The sequence below is a fragment of the Nycticebus coucang genome, chromosome 12, assembly GCF_027406575.1.
Source record: "Nycticebus coucang isolate mNycCou1 chromosome 12, mNycCou1.pri, whole genome shotgun sequence".
Classification (NCBI taxonomy): domain Eukaryota; kingdom Metazoa; phylum Chordata; class Mammalia; order Primates; family Lorisidae; genus Nycticebus; species Nycticebus coucang.
Window position 1 is genome coordinate 101,827,331 of NC_069791.1, and position 17,818 is coordinate 101,845,148.

Genomic DNA, 17,818 nt, shown 5'->3' on the forward strand with positions numbered 1-17,818 from the left:
TTCAGCACATGTGCTGGGGGAGAGAGATGTTCTGGGGGAGACAGATGTGTAGCCACATCTGGCCACTATAGAGAGTCACATGGCTGCTGAGGTAAGAGCTAAGGAGAAAGAGAGACACTAGGTGGACCTGCCCCAGCAATAAGAGGTGAGCCTGAAAGGAGAGGCGAGGCACTGAAGAGGGGTGGGAAGCACATCCTGGCAAGAAGCATGGCGTGGGCAAAGCCGTGCGGCCAGGTGCAACCTAGAGACCACAGGTGACAGGGTGTCTTCATGCTGTAGAGGCAGCAGCTCCCAGGGCCTCAGAGCAAAGGGAGTTCTGGGTGGGGGTTAGGCACCTGGGGATAGGGTCAGACTTGGATGCTTAAGAAGCTCCCTGGGTGCCTCAGGGAAAAGGGAAGTATCAGGGCAGAAGCAGAAACCGTGAAGAGGCTGCTGCGGGTGTCCAGGTGAGGGGGCTGGTGGCCCACAGGGCTGCTAGCTCTGCAGGCAGGGAGAAGTGGAGGGTCCATTTAAAGTGGAAAGGGCAGGGCTGGGGCCTGAAGAGAGCTCTGTCTAGCCTAGACAGACCCACCCAGCGCCCTCCATGGGCTCAGGAGGCACAACACAGCAACCTGCCAAGAGAAGAGAGAACAAAGACCAGAGGCCATTTCCCCTTTTTGGCTCCCAAGACAGGCCAGGGCAGGCAGGCTGGGAGGGTGGCAGGTGGTGCCAGCAACACCTTGAACAGCCCTGCCTGGAGCAGAGAAGAAAGAGCGGCTGCTGGGAAGCCCAGGTTCTCCCCCCTCACACAGAGCCTGAGAATGCTCTCAAGGGCAGCTCCCTGCCCCAAGGGGTTTGAATTGAGCTATGCCTCTCCTCCAAAACTCCCTCCCCCCAGACATCAACCCTGAGATGCTACCATTAGCCTCTGCCCCTATAGGTTTAGCTATCTCTGTCCCAAATCTCATTCATCAGGTCTCATTTCCCTACCAAGAGAATGAGGGAAGGAGATGGGGGACAAAGGCAGAGGGAAGAGAGGTGGAAAGTGCTGCTCAGGGTAAGAGAACAGAGGCAGAGAATACAAAAGTGCACACATGACCCCACCACCTGGCCTGGGCAGTTCCTGGACACAGTGGCCCCCCACCCCAGGTATGAATGGGGAGGCCTGTTTCCCACTCCCAGGGCCCCTGGACCCCAACATTGTCCATTTGTGAGCTCTGAGCTCAAGGTGATTGCTCTGGGCCTCAGTGTTACCCTCTGTAAAGTGGGACACGACCGCTTGCCTAGCAGGCACACAGTTGCTGTCAGAATGAGTGGCTATAACATCCGTGACCGTGCTGGGCACACAGTAAGCAGGTGCTGGAGAAATGGCTGGGTGTTTTATCCTAGGCCAAGTCACCTATTCGTCTGGCTTTGCTGACAGGGCCCCTCCCAATTCATTCGGCTTTGCAGCTGCCACTGATCAATGGGAGCGTGTGTAATTTGCTTGAGTCAGCTGCCTGCTCAGCTCTGGGCTTAGCACAGTTGCTGCTCCCAACAGCAGTGCGTGACTGTTACAGGGCTGCTACCATTTCTCGAGTGCTCACTCCAACTGGGTTCCGGGCTTAGCCCTGCCCCTGCATTCTCTCACTTGACCCACACAGCAGCCTTTCTAGCTGAGGTTGCTATCACTACCCCATCTCACGGATGAAGAAACTGAGGCTCAGAGACCTGCCCAAGGTCACATAGCTGAGGAGAGGCTGGGCTGTGGCCTGAACTCACACCTGGCTGACATCAGACACTGTGCTCTTACCCACTGAGAGGTCCAGGGTGCCCCAGGTGGCTTCTGATAGGGCATGCTCCCTTTTCACCAGCACTGCCCCCCCAAGCCTGGGGCCCTGCCTCCCATGCAGGGTCCCCCAATAGGCCTGGGCCAGTCTTTCAAGATTCTATCTGGGTGAGGCTGTACTGCTGGGTATTTACTAGGTCCCAAGTCTGGTTGGAGAGGCAAGATTAGTCCCATTTTACAGATGGGGAAGCTGAGACTCTACAAGGCTAAGTTTCCTTCCTAAAACCAAAGAAGCAGAATTCAGTTCTACTCCAGAGCTGGATCTTAACTGCCCCATGACAGGTCACATACCTCCCCTGGGAAGTCCTCTCTCACCTCCCAGAATCTCTGCTCTGACCCTGACAGCTCTAATTCAGGCCAGTCACATAGCACTTGAGTGGTCAGGCTAGAGATCCCATCTGTCAGTTCTCAATTCCATCATTCTGCCTGGCCCATCGCCCTGATAGCCTTGATATGTTTAAGCTTAAGTCCATCTTACCTCCCTGATGTGACCAACCACGACTCAAGGTTCAACATCTCTTCCACATCTGCCTATATCCCTCAGGAATAGTACCTGTCCTTTTGGGCACCAGCTCAGTCCTGGGCACCCACCAGGTGCCTGATCCATATGTGTTCCAAAATTATAATCACCATAGCTGCTGTGAATTGAGGCCTCATATTGTTCTCAACCCTTTCCCTGTATCATTTCATTTAATCCTCAGCCAACATTACCAGTCAGACACCATGCTTACCCTGCTCGTAGGTGAGAAAACAGGCTCAGAAAGGTCAAGCTAGTCCTCCAAGGTTGCACAGCCAGGAGGGGGGGAGCAAGTCTTTTGCAGGGCCTCTCTGCCAGGCTAGACACATCCTTGGTGACCTGTACCACCAGGTCTTACTCTGTCATTAGTTCAGGTATGAACATCAGCTCCCACACCTGTCATTAGGGACCAAGGTGATGGGAGCAATGGGGTTCACACCCCATCCCAGCCCTCCCCAGTTTCAGCTCCTAAAGGCTGACAAACTGGGAGGGGCAGCTCTCCTTGGGGCTCTCTGTCCACTAATTCATACTTTGCAGTCCAAAGCCCTCTGTCCACTAATTCATACTTTGCAGCTGGATGTAAAGGTCATAATTCTGGCTGCTGGGTCCCCTGGATGAGCTTGGGACAGTGATACTAACTGTCTCATATGAACACTTGCTATGTGCTGGGGCCCACTCCTGCCAGCAACCCACACAAGAGACACTGACTATCATTACCTGTGCTTTGCAGACAAGGAGAATGAGGCTCTGAGAGCTTCCATGCAAGTGGCAAGCCAGGGCAGAAGTGAGCCATTCTGCTCTCAGAATTGAAATTCTGACCCCCCTCACCATGCTGAGTCTCACTGGCAGCCCTATCCTCCCCAGACAATGCAGGAGGCTTCTAGAAAACTCAGGTTGAAAGAGTAACTTGGGAGTCAATTTCCCTGTGACCAGCAAACACAGCTGAGAGCCACAAGTGTCCCCTGTGATGTGTGCCATGAGGACAGTGGGGCATCAGGTGGTGCTCACAAGTTGAGGGGATGAGCACAGGGCTGCCCCCAGACCACAATCCAGTCCATGAACTAGTTCCAACTGAGGAGAAAGGGCAGAGGGAGACCACACAGGAACTCAGCTGGCACCTACTCAGCGCTGTGACTGTGCTCATTCCTGGTGCTACAGTGGAAAGCCCAAAGGAAGGGTCTTTCATTTATCCTGGGAAGAAAACCAGGGAGGCTTCCCAGAGTAAGAGGCCTTAAGCTCAGACCTGGGACCAATGGCTATCAGCCAAGGTCAGAGGGTGGCTGCCTTGGTCCTGGAATACAGAGAAGGGCAGTAGGGGGCAGGAACCCATGTCTCTGCACGCGCCAGGCCTTCAGAGTCCCCAAAGTTATAAAGGACGGAAAGCCTTTCCTCCTCCGTCTGCCTCCTTGTCTGGGTTCCTTACAAGCTTTAGTTAGGTCCAAGCCCTAGCCTTAGGGGTCATGGCTGGTGAGGGTGTGTGTGTGTGATGCTGGGAGGAGGTAGAGTGCAGGGTGAGGCCGGCCCCTCTCCTGGTGTGTGGATGTCTGCATGTGTGGAGGACTGGATGGGCTGAGTCTTGGTTGGTGGGGGGGGGGACAGAACAGTCACAGAACATCTGATTGTGCAATGCCTGAGGGAGCAGTGCAGGGACTGGACGGGACCCTGGGTGGGTCTGCGCCAGCTGGACTTGGCCAGAGGAACAGCATGCAGGGCCCTGCCCAGCCTCTGTGGCTGTGGAAGACAGGGAGGGGTAGGTTGGAGGACTCTCCAAGGGAGCCAGGGATTGCCTCTGAGCTTGAAACAGCCCAAATGAGAGATGTGGGGTGGGGAGGATCACAGGGAATGGAGTTTTTCAAAGGGCCAGACTGGGGAGAATGCAGTGCCCACCCATCTGACAGGCTGGCCTGGGTGGACTGCAGGGGTAGGGTGGGGGCCCTGGGCCAAGTCCTCTCCTGGCTTCATGGGGGCCTAAGGAGGAAAATCAGGAACATGAGGGCTCCTAGTGAGGGGGGCTTGAGGTAAAATTTCCAGTCAGGTAGGCTGTGAGATGTGCCAGGTCTCCCCACCTGCCTGAAGCCTCTTGTTGGCAGAAGTTGGCAGAAGGCTCTCTTCAGCAGAGGCCCCCATTCTACTTTCCCTCCCCTCCCCCCTCAATCTCAGCATCTCCACAAGACTCCCCCAAACCGGTTATTAAGTGAATACATTAGGCTTATCAAAACCGACGTGGGCTGCCACTCAACGCAAACACATCGAGACATGTCATTGGCTTCCCAGGCGGCCCTGGGAACCCTGGGCTGAGATGCGCCAGTTTCGGGGCTGGAGTTGGGGAGGGAGCCACACCCCTGAGAAATCGACCTGCGAGGAGGAGGCCCCGCCGCCTCCACCCAGCCTCCGTTCTGCTTGGAGAACCACCCGGTGTGGCTGCTTCCTGGGATCCATGGGGGTGCCTGAGCCTGCGCCCCCCAGCCGTCCCCGCCCCCTCTGGGCGAGGGTCTGGAACGCAGAGTGGCAGGTGCCGGGAGGTGCTGCGGCAGGTGGCTGTCCTGGAACCCCCTCGTCTGGAGCACCTGCGCTCTCAAACGCTCTGGGGACCTCCTTCCCCGCCCCCCCGCCCCGCTCCATTTCCCTGCTCCGGAGGGCCCCCTGGACAGAGTCTCCGGCCCCCGCAGCGCCCCCGCCTAGGGTGTAGCTTCCTCTGGACACTCAGTCCTGGCATCCCGGAGGCGATTTCTGGCTGAGGGCGAGGAGGAGGAGGAGCCCCGTACCCCAGCTCCGTAGCCCAAAGCTCCCTGGGCTCCCGTTGTCCCGGTGCCCCCAGTGCCCTCGGCGTCCCCAGCCAGTCCCATCTCCACCCGAGCGGCGCTTCCCAGCTCAAAGGTGGCCTCTGCCCGGCGTTCCCGCGCGTCGTGCGCCCAGCCCCAGGCAGCCCTCGGGCAGGCTCCCAAGCCCCGGGCGGTCTTCCCGGCCCAGCGCGTCCCAGGAGCCAGGGCTTCCCGAATGCGTCCCGCAGCGGGCTGTACGGCGCCTCCTCACCTCCGGGTCTGCACCGAGGGGCTGTATTTGCCTTTGTTTCTCTTCCTGAAGAGCGAGTGCATGGTGGCGCTCGGGTACGGGAGGGGGCGGCGGCGCAGGTGAGCGAGCGGTGGCGCGGGGACCCCGAGTGCGGCACGGCCCCGGCGCGCGGTCTCTACTGGAAGGGGGCGGGGCGCCTGTCTGCAGCTCCAAGGAAGGTGGCGCTTACCTTGGCGAGGAGGGGCCACCGCGCGGGCGTGGTTTCGGAGCGGGCGCAGGGGTGGAGAACCCGGAATCTGGGCCTGACACCACCGCCCCCGCTAACCCGTGGACTCTAGATACTGGGCAGGCGCGGGAGAGCGAAGGCCACCTACGGGAGCACACGCAGCCCCACCTCCCCGTGGCCGGCGCGCCCCTCCCGGCTTAGGCCTTCACCTGGTTCCGCGCTGGGGCCGCAACTCTCGCCCAGGCCCACTTCCTCCTTAGGCAGACTCCCAGGTGGGCGGCCAGGCAGGTGTGCCGAGACTCTGCTGGTCCCTGTGCCCTGGGCAGCTAGTGAATTACACTCAAGTGGTAGCAGCGGGGATGGCGACCGACTAAAGGGGGCTTCCGAGTGCTCTCGCCGCGGTGTTTTGGGCCCCAGCCTCAGTTTTATTCTTTGTCAAACCGTGGTAACAGCCACTCCCCACTCTGTCCCAAAGGGCTGCGAGGTGATTCCTGTAGATAACTCACAGAGAGCACTGCGCACAGTGCCCTCGCCCAGACGCTTGCCATCCAGGAGGACAAAAAATCCTTTGAAACTGAATAACTCCCCGCCCTGGCACGAGAGAACTACGTCGTACTGGTCATAAAAGCTGCTGGATTCCGGTTCAGTTTTGCCAGCATGTCCCGGGAGACTGTCAGTGGACAGGGCTGCAGTTAGACACAAGCCCAGTCTGGCAGAGAGCCCGAGTGAGCCGGCCCCCAGCTGGGAGCGGTCAGTCCCCCTCCGGAGAGTGCCTGGGGTGTGAGCCCAGCTGGAGAGGAGCCCACAGTCACAGGGGAGACTCCGGAAGGCAGTGAGTGAAAAGCTTTACCGTCAAAGGACTACTAGGGCTCAGATAGGGAGTGGTAAGGTCTGTGTGGAGGTGCGGAGGGCAAGAGCCTCAGACTGGGTGTCCAGAGTGCTGGGCTCATGTTCAGTTGCCTGAGCCTTCAGACTAGTTTCCTCCCCCACTATTTTTTTGTTTGTTTGTTTGCTTATTTATAAAACAAGGAATTTAGTGAAGAGTTGATTTTCAAGGATTTTTCCTGCCCAAGACCCCAGAGCATCTAAGGACACCCTGTGTCCTCCAGACCATCTCTTGTCCCTGCCACTGACGGACTGTGGTTTCCAAGTGTTACAGGGATTCTAGGGACTCTAAGGACACCTTATTCTTCACGGGGGTATCTGTGGGTGGGCTTTAAGGGTGTGTGTCCATTTGTGCATTGTTCTGGGGGAGCATCTCTTGCTCTGTGGGGTCACTCATTGGCTAGACATTTCCCATCGTTCTCCCAGCCTTGGTGTCCAAGCTTTGCTTGTGGTACACTGACAAGAAGAGGAAAAATATCAAGAAACAGAAAAAGGCCTTGCAGGAACACATATTAATAAACACCAAGACACTCAAATTGTTATCTTTTCGAAGGGATTTGGAGACTTATACAGGAGAAAGACCTGGTAGAGGCAGTGGGTCTGATGTTGTGCATCAGAATCCCTAGGGGAGTTTGTAAAATGCAGATTCTGAGGCCCTGGAACCCTTGAAGTCTTGACTGCGGAGTCTGGGAAGAATTCAACAATCTGAACTTGAGTCAAGTTGCCCTGGTGATCTGAAACCTCACTATGAGTAGCTCCCTAATCCCCCGTGGGCTCTGTCTGCCTTTCCTGTCAGTTGCTGACCCCAGGTAGGCGTTTCTCCTGGCTGGTAAGGGCTGGAGCAATTCCCTTTTCCTGAAAGGACTTCTCCGCCTCCTTCTGAGGGCACAGAAGGAATGCTCCCTCCAGCCAGGTGACGTTGGAAACAGGTATCAGAGAGGAGCCAGGTCTCAGGACACAGGTGTGTATGGGGCTGCTGGACCTGCAGAAGCCTGAATTCAACACTGAGCTGCCTCACCAGCACAGATTCCTTCCCACAACCCAGGTGGGCCACAGAGAGGGGCTCCCTGGGAATCTTGTCCCTCTGCTCTTGCCCCTGCTCTAGCTCTGCCTGGACAGAGCTACCTACTCCCTACTCTACTCCTTCCCAGTTACCTTCCCCTGCAGGTGGGCTCTCCTGGGAAGTGTGCATTAGGGAATCTTTGCTGCAACATTGTCACTAACATTGTGCTAAATGTGTGTGTGTGTGTGGGGGGGTGTTCAGTGCAACACTGTGGCTAACAAGGAAGCACTGGAAACAACTTGTTGCCTACCAGGAGGGCATTGGTTAAATAACCTAGGAGGCATCCGGGTTGGGGAAGACGGGGCAGTGGAAGAGGCAGATGTGGAAGACCACACATGCAGCGGAGCACCTGCAGGCGGCAAAGTATGAAAGACAGGGCATAGGACAGCTGGTCCTATGGGGAGAGTGGGGGGTGAGAGAGAATGTACCTGTGTGCACAGGCTTTTGTATATGCTTAGAAAACTTCTGGTAGGATACTTGAGAAACCATAAGCTGAATCTCCTCAGGAAAGTCACAAGAGAAGTCTGAATTTTCACTGGGGAAGGAGGGCAGACAATCCAAGCAGACCTGGGTTTGAATCCCCACTCAATCCCTTTCAGCTGCGTGAACATGGGCACATCATTTTGCCTATCTGAGCCTCAGTTTTCCTCATCTGTAGAATGGGTACATGCATAACATCAACTTCACTGGTGAGATCCCGTGTGTTAAGCACTTGACACATCATCTGGTAAGTTAGTAAGAACTTAACAAATGGAAGGGGGTTATATTGGTAGCTGGAGACTGTATATTTGTGGGACTGAGGGGTAGGTATAAGGGACTATGGGAGTTTCAAATGGCATTAAAATTCTGGACTTCAAACTTCCAAATCCCCTTTGAAAGGGTTCCAAGTCCACAATTCCTAGTAAGTGAAAGCCAGTTTGGGGGAGAGAGCTGGAGCAGAGACCTTCGGGTGTAGGTCAGGTTCTGAATAATAATGACAGCATTGATAATAGTAATGCTGGTTCTTATGTATTGAGGGTGACTCTGTGCCAGGCACCAAAGCAAGTGCCCAACACCCCTTGGCTGATTGACTGTGCCCAGCAGTCCCACAGGGTGATACAGGCTGAGCTCTCTGCCTAGGAGGTGGCCCTTCTCTTGTCTTATTGTCTAGGGATAAGAACACCCAAGAAGCATAGTGGGCCTGCTCTGGCACCTGAGTCCTCAGACCCCCATCCCCTCCACCCTCCAGAGCTCTACCTCCTGGGCTTGGGGCAGCTGGGCCCGGCCTCTGCTGACTTAGCTGGGCCTGGCCCAGGGGTGGGGGCGGGGGAGAATGAGCAGATTTAGGGAGGAATCCGAGTGGTGTTTCATCACCCCTCCCCTCTATGTTCTCTAGAATCTGGACTGGGAGCTGGTGCGGCTGTGTGCCCACGCACATGTGTACACACGTGTGCACCTCACACGTTTGTGGGCAGGCCGGATGGGGGGAGATTTGTTCTCAGTTCATGCATCCTCCTCTGGGCAGATGGGATTTGTTTGGATCCATGGAGCCCTCCGGTGCCAAGTGACTCATCCCCTCTGCTGCCATGGGGGTGGGGGAGGGTGCTTGTTTCCTTGGGTTTGCTTGATGGATGACCCTTCCATCAAGAGAGATAGCACCTTCAAGGGCCATTGGTTCCCTGGCAACCAGGCCACCCTCAGCCACCTTGAAACCTGCCTCCTTCCTGCAGCCAGATGAGGTTGCCAGCTCATGGGAGGCCCTGTCTTCTGAAGTGTACCCCACACACTCCTTGTTTCTCATCGTTTCCCCAGCAGCTGGAGAGGTGCTTGGGGTGTGAACCAGTTTGGAACAAGAAGGGCAGCATTCCCTCAGCCCAGGGAAGGGGTGTGCAGGACAGGATCTGGGGCCTTCCCCTCTTGGGGTGGAGGCCTGGGTCTGTGCTCCTGTGGACAGCCATTCTCTAGTCTCTGACTGTATGGCCTCAGCCCCACCTGGGAGGTGAATTTAAAGATTCCCAGGTCTCTCGCAGAGACTATGCTTGGTTGGATCTTGTTAGTTTGTTAGGGCCCAGGAATGTGCATTTTAACAAATACCCACTCCCTGGGATGGTGAAGCAGGTGGTTCTGAGTCACCCTGAGAAGCACAGCTGGACAGAGACAGATGGAACCCAAGATCCTCCTAGTCTACACAGCTAGGAAGAGCCCACACACTTTAGCTTGAAGCCAACCCGGGTTTGAATCTTGCCTCTACCTCACATCCAGCTGTGTGACCTTGGGCAGGTGACTTAACTTCTCTAGACCTTGGTCTGTGAAAATAGGGAAGAGCCCCCCATCTGTAAAATAGGGAAGAGCCTTTGCATGGTGCAGAGTGCCTGGAATGGAGCCCCCCTCCTCCCTGCCCTCTGGGGGGACAGGAGGGGGCTGGCCCAGCTTCTTCCCGTGTTTCGTAACATGTATTTACTTTTCTTGCAGGACAATGTGAGGGGTGGAAAATCATGTTGGCCCTGTAGCCCACATGGGCTGACTCACACTCTGCCCCAGGCTGGGGACCCCTTGAACTTCCACAGTCCCCCTGGGGCCAGAGGGGAAGCCAAGCTTGGCAAAAGAGCAGGAGAGGGTCCATCAGTGAGTCATTCTCACTGCCTGCCCCTGAGTCATCTCCTGAGAATGTGCCGCAGGCCCCTGCTTGCCTGGGTCCCCTGGCAGACTGCCACATCCCCTGCCTGCCAGGTGGCCCCACCCTGCTGCCGGCCCAGGGAACCACTGCACTGATGGCTGCCTGCCTGCCTGTCCTAGATGCAGGCGTGCACCTGTACAGCTGTGTCTGTTGTCAGAATATTGAGATGGCTCTCAACCAGTGATTCAATAATGCTCTGATCCCTGGCCAACCTGGCCTTTCCCCCAGCCAGCCACGGAGGGGTTAACCCTCTGCTCAGCTGGGGCCTCCAGGACACGGCCTCACCCCAAGCTGGAGTCCACTCTCACTTGGTCATATTCCTGGTAGCTCATCTTGCAGACCCAGGCTTCCAGGGTTTCAGATGCCTCATCTAGAACCCTGGGCCACTTTCTAATACAACCTGGTACATATCCCTGGACACCTCTTTTCAAGCCCAGCTCTGGGCCACTCAGCAAGGTCACACTGTCAGGGAGGGGAGTAGAGCTGGGTGGGGTGAGACCAGACAGGCTCTGCCAGGTCCTGGATCTCGGCAGGACAGGCTGCCCAGCCCAGCCCCAAAACTCAGATCCTCCTTCTAATGCCCAAGCCAGCTTCCTTCCTGCCCCACCTCACCAAGGCCCAGCCAGGGCTCATGCTGTCCAGACCCTGCCCAGACCTGTGGGGCTGCATTTCTGGGGATAGTGTCGGGTGTGACCAGGGACAGCCCAGGTCAAGAGGTCAGGACCCCGTTCTCTCTAGAGCCTGGAGGCCTGAGTGATGGACTGGCCAGGCCACGATGCGCAGAACACAGTTTCCAGAGGTTTTAGCATGAAGCCAACCTGGGTTTGAGCCCTGGCTTTGCCAGGCACCCACCTATGTGACCTTGAGTTGGTGGCTTACCCTCTCTGTAAAATGGAGAACCAATGAGCTGAGATGTCAAATCCTAGCCCCTCCATTTCTTAGCTGTGTGACCCTGGTCAAATGTCTTCACTTCTACAAAATGGGGACAGTCTGACACCTGCTTTGTAGGGTCTTGAAAAGATTCAGGGAAGTGAGACATGTAGTAATGGCAAATAATAAGAACTTTTGTTGAGCATTTGCTCCGTACCGGGCCCTGTGCTAAGCACTCAGCTTGGAGGTTGGCCCTATTTCTTGCAGCATTATTGAGGTGTGACAGGCATGCAATAGAGTGGACACATTTAAAGAGGTGTGCCATCTGATGAGATTTGCTGTAGGCACCCAGCCATGAAACTATATCCACAATGAAGATGACGACCTGGCTTGCTGGCTTGCTGCTTCCTCCCCCTATTTTCCAGGTGGGGAAGCTGAACCCTCATGCACTGAATGCCTGCTCAAGGAAGTCGGTGGGGAACTCAGGATTTAATCCCTCCATCTGAGCCAGTGCCCTTGTCCCCACCCTGCCAGCCTTACCAGGCTGCCTGGCTCAATGTCACTGCTAACTGAATACATGGGAGGGCTGATGCACCTTGGTGGTCCCAGGGAGGGTCCCCAGAGAAGGACAAGGAAACAGTTAGTAGATCCTGAGTCAGAACTATGGTGGAAGGGAAGGGACTTGTTGATAAGTTCACCCATTTTTCGGTTCATCATTCATTCATCAAATATTTGTTGAACATGTTCTACCTGATAAATCCTGTTCAAGCCACTCAGGACGTGAGATCCAGAACAATAGATGCAGGTTCCTGCCTCAGGCAGCTTGCTCTGGAGGACCAGGATGGGGACAGGTGGACGGTGTAAGTTTGAGGCCGCGTCATGTTGGTGATAGTGCCTGTCCCATGTGGAGCATGCCCGACAAACTCAGCACAGAGATACCATCATGGGATGTGGTCACCATCCCATGTGGCCCCAGGGATGCTGTGAGGAAGGTGGGGTCAGACCCAAGGTTGACTGTGGTCAGGACCCTGGCTTGCAGGGCCCCGGCCACCACAGCATATTCTCCTGCCCCTGGGGGAGGTCCTGGACCTTTTACCTCTATGACGCCTTGTGCCATTCACCAGTCCATGTATGACGTGCGTACAGAGTGCCCACAGGGTGTTGGGCCCGGGGGCACTGGGGCAATCGTGATGGAGCCCTCATCTTCAGGGGCCTCCTCTCCAGACAGGGACAAGGCAGACAACAACACATTTTTTAAAAAACGAAATAACCTAAATGCCCATCAGTTAGGGAGTGGCGATAAATGACAAAACTGCCATAGCGTGGCAGGAATGTGGGGAGTTCTGTGGGCCTCAGGAAGAAGGAAGCCGAAAGCATAGCAAATGAAAAAAGGCAGTAGCTTGCCCTTAGGTGTGGTGTCGTTGCTGTTTATGATTTAAAATAGAGTGGCAGCTAGGTTCCCACCTGCCTGCCCCCAGGTGGTTCTGTCTGGGCCATTGTCAGCTCTCTCTGCTGAGCTCAAACATTCCTGCCAGGGACCGGGCAGCCAAGCCCCCATCGCTGCCCTCTAGGGCCATTCTCTGGTCACAGGCTCAGGCTTAATCCCCACACAGGCCGGAGGCCTCAGGACCATGAGTCAATACCAGTCTGCTCCAGGCAGAACCCTTCCTCCCAGGCCTGGGGTCCCTGTCCTCTGAAAGGGCCCAGCCTCTGCTGGTCTGAGGGTGACTCCAGAGCAGCACTGTCTGATAAGGCTGCCTTCAGTGAGGGAGAAATTCTGTCTGTGGAAGCCATAGGCAGTGTGTGGCTGCTGAGCACTTGAAATGCGGCTAGTGCAACTGAGAGACTGAATTGTTCATTGTTTATGATTGTTATTATTTGCATAACATATAACTTATTCATGTTTATGGTATTTAATTGAAATAAGTTTAAATAGCCACACGTGTCTGGTGGCTGTTGCATTAGGACAGCACAGAGAAATGAACAGCCTGGGGCTAGGTGGGCAGCTGGGGCCTGGGGCACTGAGCTCGGGGTCCCTGGAACCTGCTCTGTTGTCAGGGCTGATCTCCAGGCTTTGGTGCCTGTGGTCTCTTCCTACCTGCCCAGTCCCCTGGTCTGACCCCAGCTTGGTGGGCACAAACACATACTGAGAGATGGCGACCTGGGCTGACCTCAGGTTGAAGTGTTTGGCCTCCAGTGACAAGAGGTCATTGTCCCCAAGCTCCCCTCTCTATACCTACGCCCTGGGTGGTCTTTCCAGGCACAAGGCTGCTCCTTCCTGGCCCTCCCTGATGCTTCCTCTTCCTGCAAGAGTCTTCCTCAGCTTCTTCCTACAAGGGCAGCATCTATTGGGACAGTAGATCCCGAATCTTGCCCCTCACCTCCCGTAGCACTGCAGGAGCCCCCACCCATCTCTGATCCATGTCCCTCCCCTGTCACTACAGTCTAACACAGCAACAGGCAATGGCTTAAGGAGGAAGTTGTCCCACACCTCCTGCTGCTCTGAGTCCCTTATTGTCAAAGCTGAACCAACAACCCATGCCACCCCTCCCTGGAGTGTGCCCCTCCCCTGCCACCTCTCTCTTGCTTACTCTGCAGCACACATGGCCACTTTCTTGTCCCTTGAGCACTCCAAGCACACTCCTGCCCCAGGGCCTTTGCACGGCTATGCCTGGGCCCCATCTCTGTGCAGTTCACCCCCTCTTCTTCCCAGTCTTAGCTGCTCATGTTACCTTCTCAGTGAGCCTGTGGCTATTCCTCTGTGCATTGTAACACCTGCCCCACGCACCTTCCCATACTCTCTACCCACCTGTTTCAGCCCTTAGCACAACCTGACCCATACCCAGGCTATGTGTGGGCTTCACAGGGCAGGGTTTTGTCTGTTTTTTCCTACTGTAATATTCACACTGCCCAGTACATTGCCTGGCCTGAATCAGCACTTAGTAATTTTGTGTCGTATCTCTGAATGGGGCCAGGGTGATGGGGGCAGGGACGAGGAAGCTGCCTGGGACACAGCCCTACCCTCATGTGCTTATGAAAAAGAGCAGACAGACTCCCTCCTCATCCCTCAAAGGAGTCTCCAATGGGTGACCAGCATGTGGTGGTCCCATTCCTATTGTTCCTCCCTTCCCTGGCACAGTATCCTCAGCATGGCTCTATGGCTCCTCTACGTCTGAAGGGACATGGGGTCCCAGGACAGGCTTGGCTTCCATTTCTCATCAGCCCAGTGTTTCAGGGTGCAGAGGATGCTGTAGCATGTGCTCAGCTTCCCCTTTGGAACCAAGGCACTCATTTCCCAGTGGCTGGAGTGTTGGCTGCTGGTGGCCCACAGCTGAGCGCTCCCTGAGGACTCCTACGTCCCCTCTCCTGCCAGTGACTGGGCTGGGCAGAGCTGTAAGGCCTTCCCCCCACCCAGTGCCTCACTGCAGACAGCTCTGCAGGGCCGGCTATGGTGGTGACTGTCCCCTCCTCTGCAGGCATCTCCAGAAGCTGAATAAGCCAAGAAAATGGAATCTCCCAGAGCATCCCAAAGGAGCCAGCCCTGCCCACACCTTGGTGAGCCCATTGTGGCTGAGTTCATATTTCTGATGTCTAGAGTCGTAATATGATACATTTAAGTTGTTTTGTAAGCCACTCAACTGCTGGTGTTCTGTTGCAGCAGCCATATGGCAGGGGTTCTTTGTCCACCCTGAAGGTGACTTGGGGCCTCTTCCCCCCTCTTGGCCCCCTCTCCTGCCACCTCCACAGTTACTCCGAGGGTGGGGCAGAGGCTGGCGGCCACGCAAAGACCAGTGGGGTGCCTGCTCCCAGGCCCACATCCTTACAGGGTATGCCCTGCCTCTGTGCCTCTTGAGGTGTCTTCAAAATCCAAGAGAAGTTGGTGGGGGTAGTTCCAGATTTGGGGATTGACCAAGGGCACAGCTAGGAGAGTCACCATGAGAACATAGCTCTCCTCATACACAGCATCACCTTCCATCCTCCAAGGCACTGTTTTCTGTCCTGTTCACCTTCCCCATCCTCCAAATACTTTTTATCCAACCATTAAAACGGAGTTATCAACCTGCATGTCCATGAGTGAAAGGAAGAGGGACAAACTAAATGTGGCCTCTCCAGATGATGGAATAATAGCTCAGCCATAAAAAACAATGAAGCACTGACAGACACTGCAAGATGGACAGACTTTGAAAACATCATGCTGAGTGACAAAGGACACATACTGTGTGATTCCGCTTATATGAAATGTCCGGAATGGATCATAGAGACGGAAATTGCCAGAAGCAGGGGAGGGGCTGGGAGTGAAGCCAATAGGGAGGAGTGACGATAATGCTCTAAAGGTGATTGCGGTGAAGGTCGTGCAGCTCTGCAAGTTGTACACTTCAAATAGCCAAGTTCTATCTCCAAAAAGGAGAGCTGTTATTTTCCTATACCATGCTGGCCACCACTGGAAAAGCCCAATACCATGTCCCGACCCCAGTTAAGTTCTGTGGGAAATGCCCTGCCTCTCAGGCCCCACAGTGCCGTACAGGTTTATCATGGTCCCCTGGGGCCTGGGGATGACTTTTCTCATGTGATCTCCATTGGCCCTCAGGATAGCACAAGGGTTAGCCCCATTTTTTTTCTTTCCTTTTTTTTTTTTTTTTGAGACAGAGTCTCACTTTGTCACCCTTAGTAGAGTGCTGTAGTGTCATAACTCACAGCAACCTCAAATTCTTGGGCTCAAGCAATTCTCTTGCCTCAGCCTCCCTAGTAGCTGGGACTACAGGTACCCGCCACAATGCCCAGCTTTCTTCTTTTTTTTTTTTTTAATTTAGCAGGTCTGGACTGGGTTCCAACCCACCAGTCCTGGAGCATGTGGTCAGTGCCCTAACCACTTAGCTACAGGCACCCAGCCTGTTACCCCCATTAAAAAAAAAAAAAAAAAATTCCAGGCTGGGTGAGATGGATCATGCCTGTAATCTTAGCACTCTGGGCACGGAGGTGAGCTCATTACTTGAGCTCAGGAGTTTGAGACCAGCCTGAGCAAGAGCGAGACCCCGTGTCTACGAAAACTAGAAAAACTAGCCGGGCATTGTGGCAGGTGCCTGTAGTCTCAGCTACTTGGGAGGCTGAATCAAGAGGATCACCTGAACCCAAGAGATGGAAGTTGCTGTGAGCTATGATGATACCAGGGCACTCTACCTAGGGTGACAGAGTGAGACTCTATCTAAAAAAGAACAAACACTCTCCCCCAACCCCCTGTTTACAATGCGATTCTTTTTATTTCTTCCTTTTTTTTTTTTTGAGACGGAATCTCATCTTGTTGCCCTCGGTAGAGTATCATGGCGTCACAGCTCACAGCAACCTCCAACTCTTGGGCTTAAGCAATTCTCTTGCCTCAGCCTCCCGAGTAACTGGGACTACAGGCGCTGGCCATAACGCCCGGATATTTTTTGTTGCAATTCTCATTGCTGTTTTAGCTGGCCGGGGCTGGGTTTGAACCCGCCACCCTCGGTATGTGGGGCCACTGCCCAACCCACTGAACCACAGGCACCGCCCCACTGTGATTCTTTTTCATTTTAGGAAAGTGAATGAAGCAGTGGAGGTAGCAAAGAAACAAAGACATCTGCAACTGGTTGTCATCAGTTAGTGACAAACATCATTGTAGGCACACCAGCTCATGGGGTTTTTTAATTGCAATAAAATATATGTAACGACCATTTAAACCAATTTCCAGTGTTCAGTGGCGTCAGTACATTCACACTATTATTCAGCCAGCACACTACCCACCTCCAGAATTCTTTTAATTTTGTGAAACTGAAACTCCGTGTCCATTAAATGACTCCCCAGCCCCTGGCAATCACCAGGCTACTTTCTGTCCCACTAGGTGACTCAGGTAAGTGGAATCACACAGTACTGACCACGATGTCTTCCAGGATTGCCCGTGGTGAGGCAGGTGTCAGTGCTTCATTCCTTTTTAAGGCTGGATAATGTTTTATGTGACCCCACTTTAAATGAGGAGACCCTACAGCCACATAGCTGGGAGGTGGCAGGGATAGAACTCCCATCCAGGTTGGTCGCCAGTACCTGGATCACCAGGTCACCAGTCCCCTCAGGTCCACCATTGCCCCCCCATCTCTTCACACTGAGGGATCTCCAATTTTGGATCATTTGGTGGAATTGAATGGACTTGGGGCCCGGACCGTGGGTCAAGGTGGGTGGTACCTGGCTGTGGAGCCCTCTGGATCAGACTCCCCCAGGACCAGGACTATTGCCTGTACAACAGCCCTGACAATGATCACAATGGCCCTCAAGGCTCCCAAATCCAGATGGCCCCCTAAGCTCTGCTCTGAAAAGAGGGAAGAAAGAACACAAGTTAGAGGCAGCCCTAGTACACATGAGATGTCCTCCAGGAAGCAGATAAGCAGAGAGTGGTTGCCAAGGACTGAGGGAAGGAAGGAGGGGTGACAGCTTCCTTTTGGCGCAATGAAAACTTTCTGAAACTAGATAATGGTGGTGGTTGTGCAACCCCATGAATGTACTAAAAGAAACTGAATTGTACATTAAGAAATGGTTAAAATGGTAACTTTTGTGTGCTGTATATTTTGGCACAATAAGAAAGGGGAGCTTCGCCCTGTTTGCCTCCCCAACTCCAGCTTCAGTGTTATCCCAGGGCGCATATGTATTCTTTTTTTTTTTTTTTTGTAGAGACAGAGTCTCACTGTACCGCCCTCGGGTAGAGTGCCGTGGCATCACACGGCTCACAGCAACCTCTAACTCTTGGGCTTACACGATTCTCTTGCCTC

General features: G+C 54.6%; 1 protein-coding gene and 1 long non-coding RNA gene across 2 annotated transcripts in view; one reads left to right on the forward strand and one right to left on the reverse strand.

Moving 5' to 3' along the window:
• The window catches only part of PPL (periplakin), a 51,204-nt gene extending 45,670 nt beyond the window's left edge, over positions 1 to 5,534 (reverse strand). The window contains exon 1 of the mRNA XM_053557349.1: positions 5,358 to 5,534. Coding sequence (XP_053413324.1) covers positions 5,358 to 5,419 — 62 coding nt within the window. The 5' untranslated portion in view covers positions 5,420 to 5,534. The remainder of the gene's footprint in view (positions 1 to 5,357) is intronic.
• A 1,545-nt stretch (positions 5,535 to 7,079) lies between these two features.
• Positions 7,080 to 14,685, forward strand: LOC128562781 (uncharacterized). Its single transcript, XR_008373499.1, has 3 exons — positions 7,080 to 7,492; positions 8,110 to 8,237; positions 14,513 to 14,685. It is a non-coding gene; the product is annotated as an uncharacterized LOC128562781 (long non-coding RNA).
• Positions 14,686 to 17,818: the final 3,133 nt, after the last annotated feature.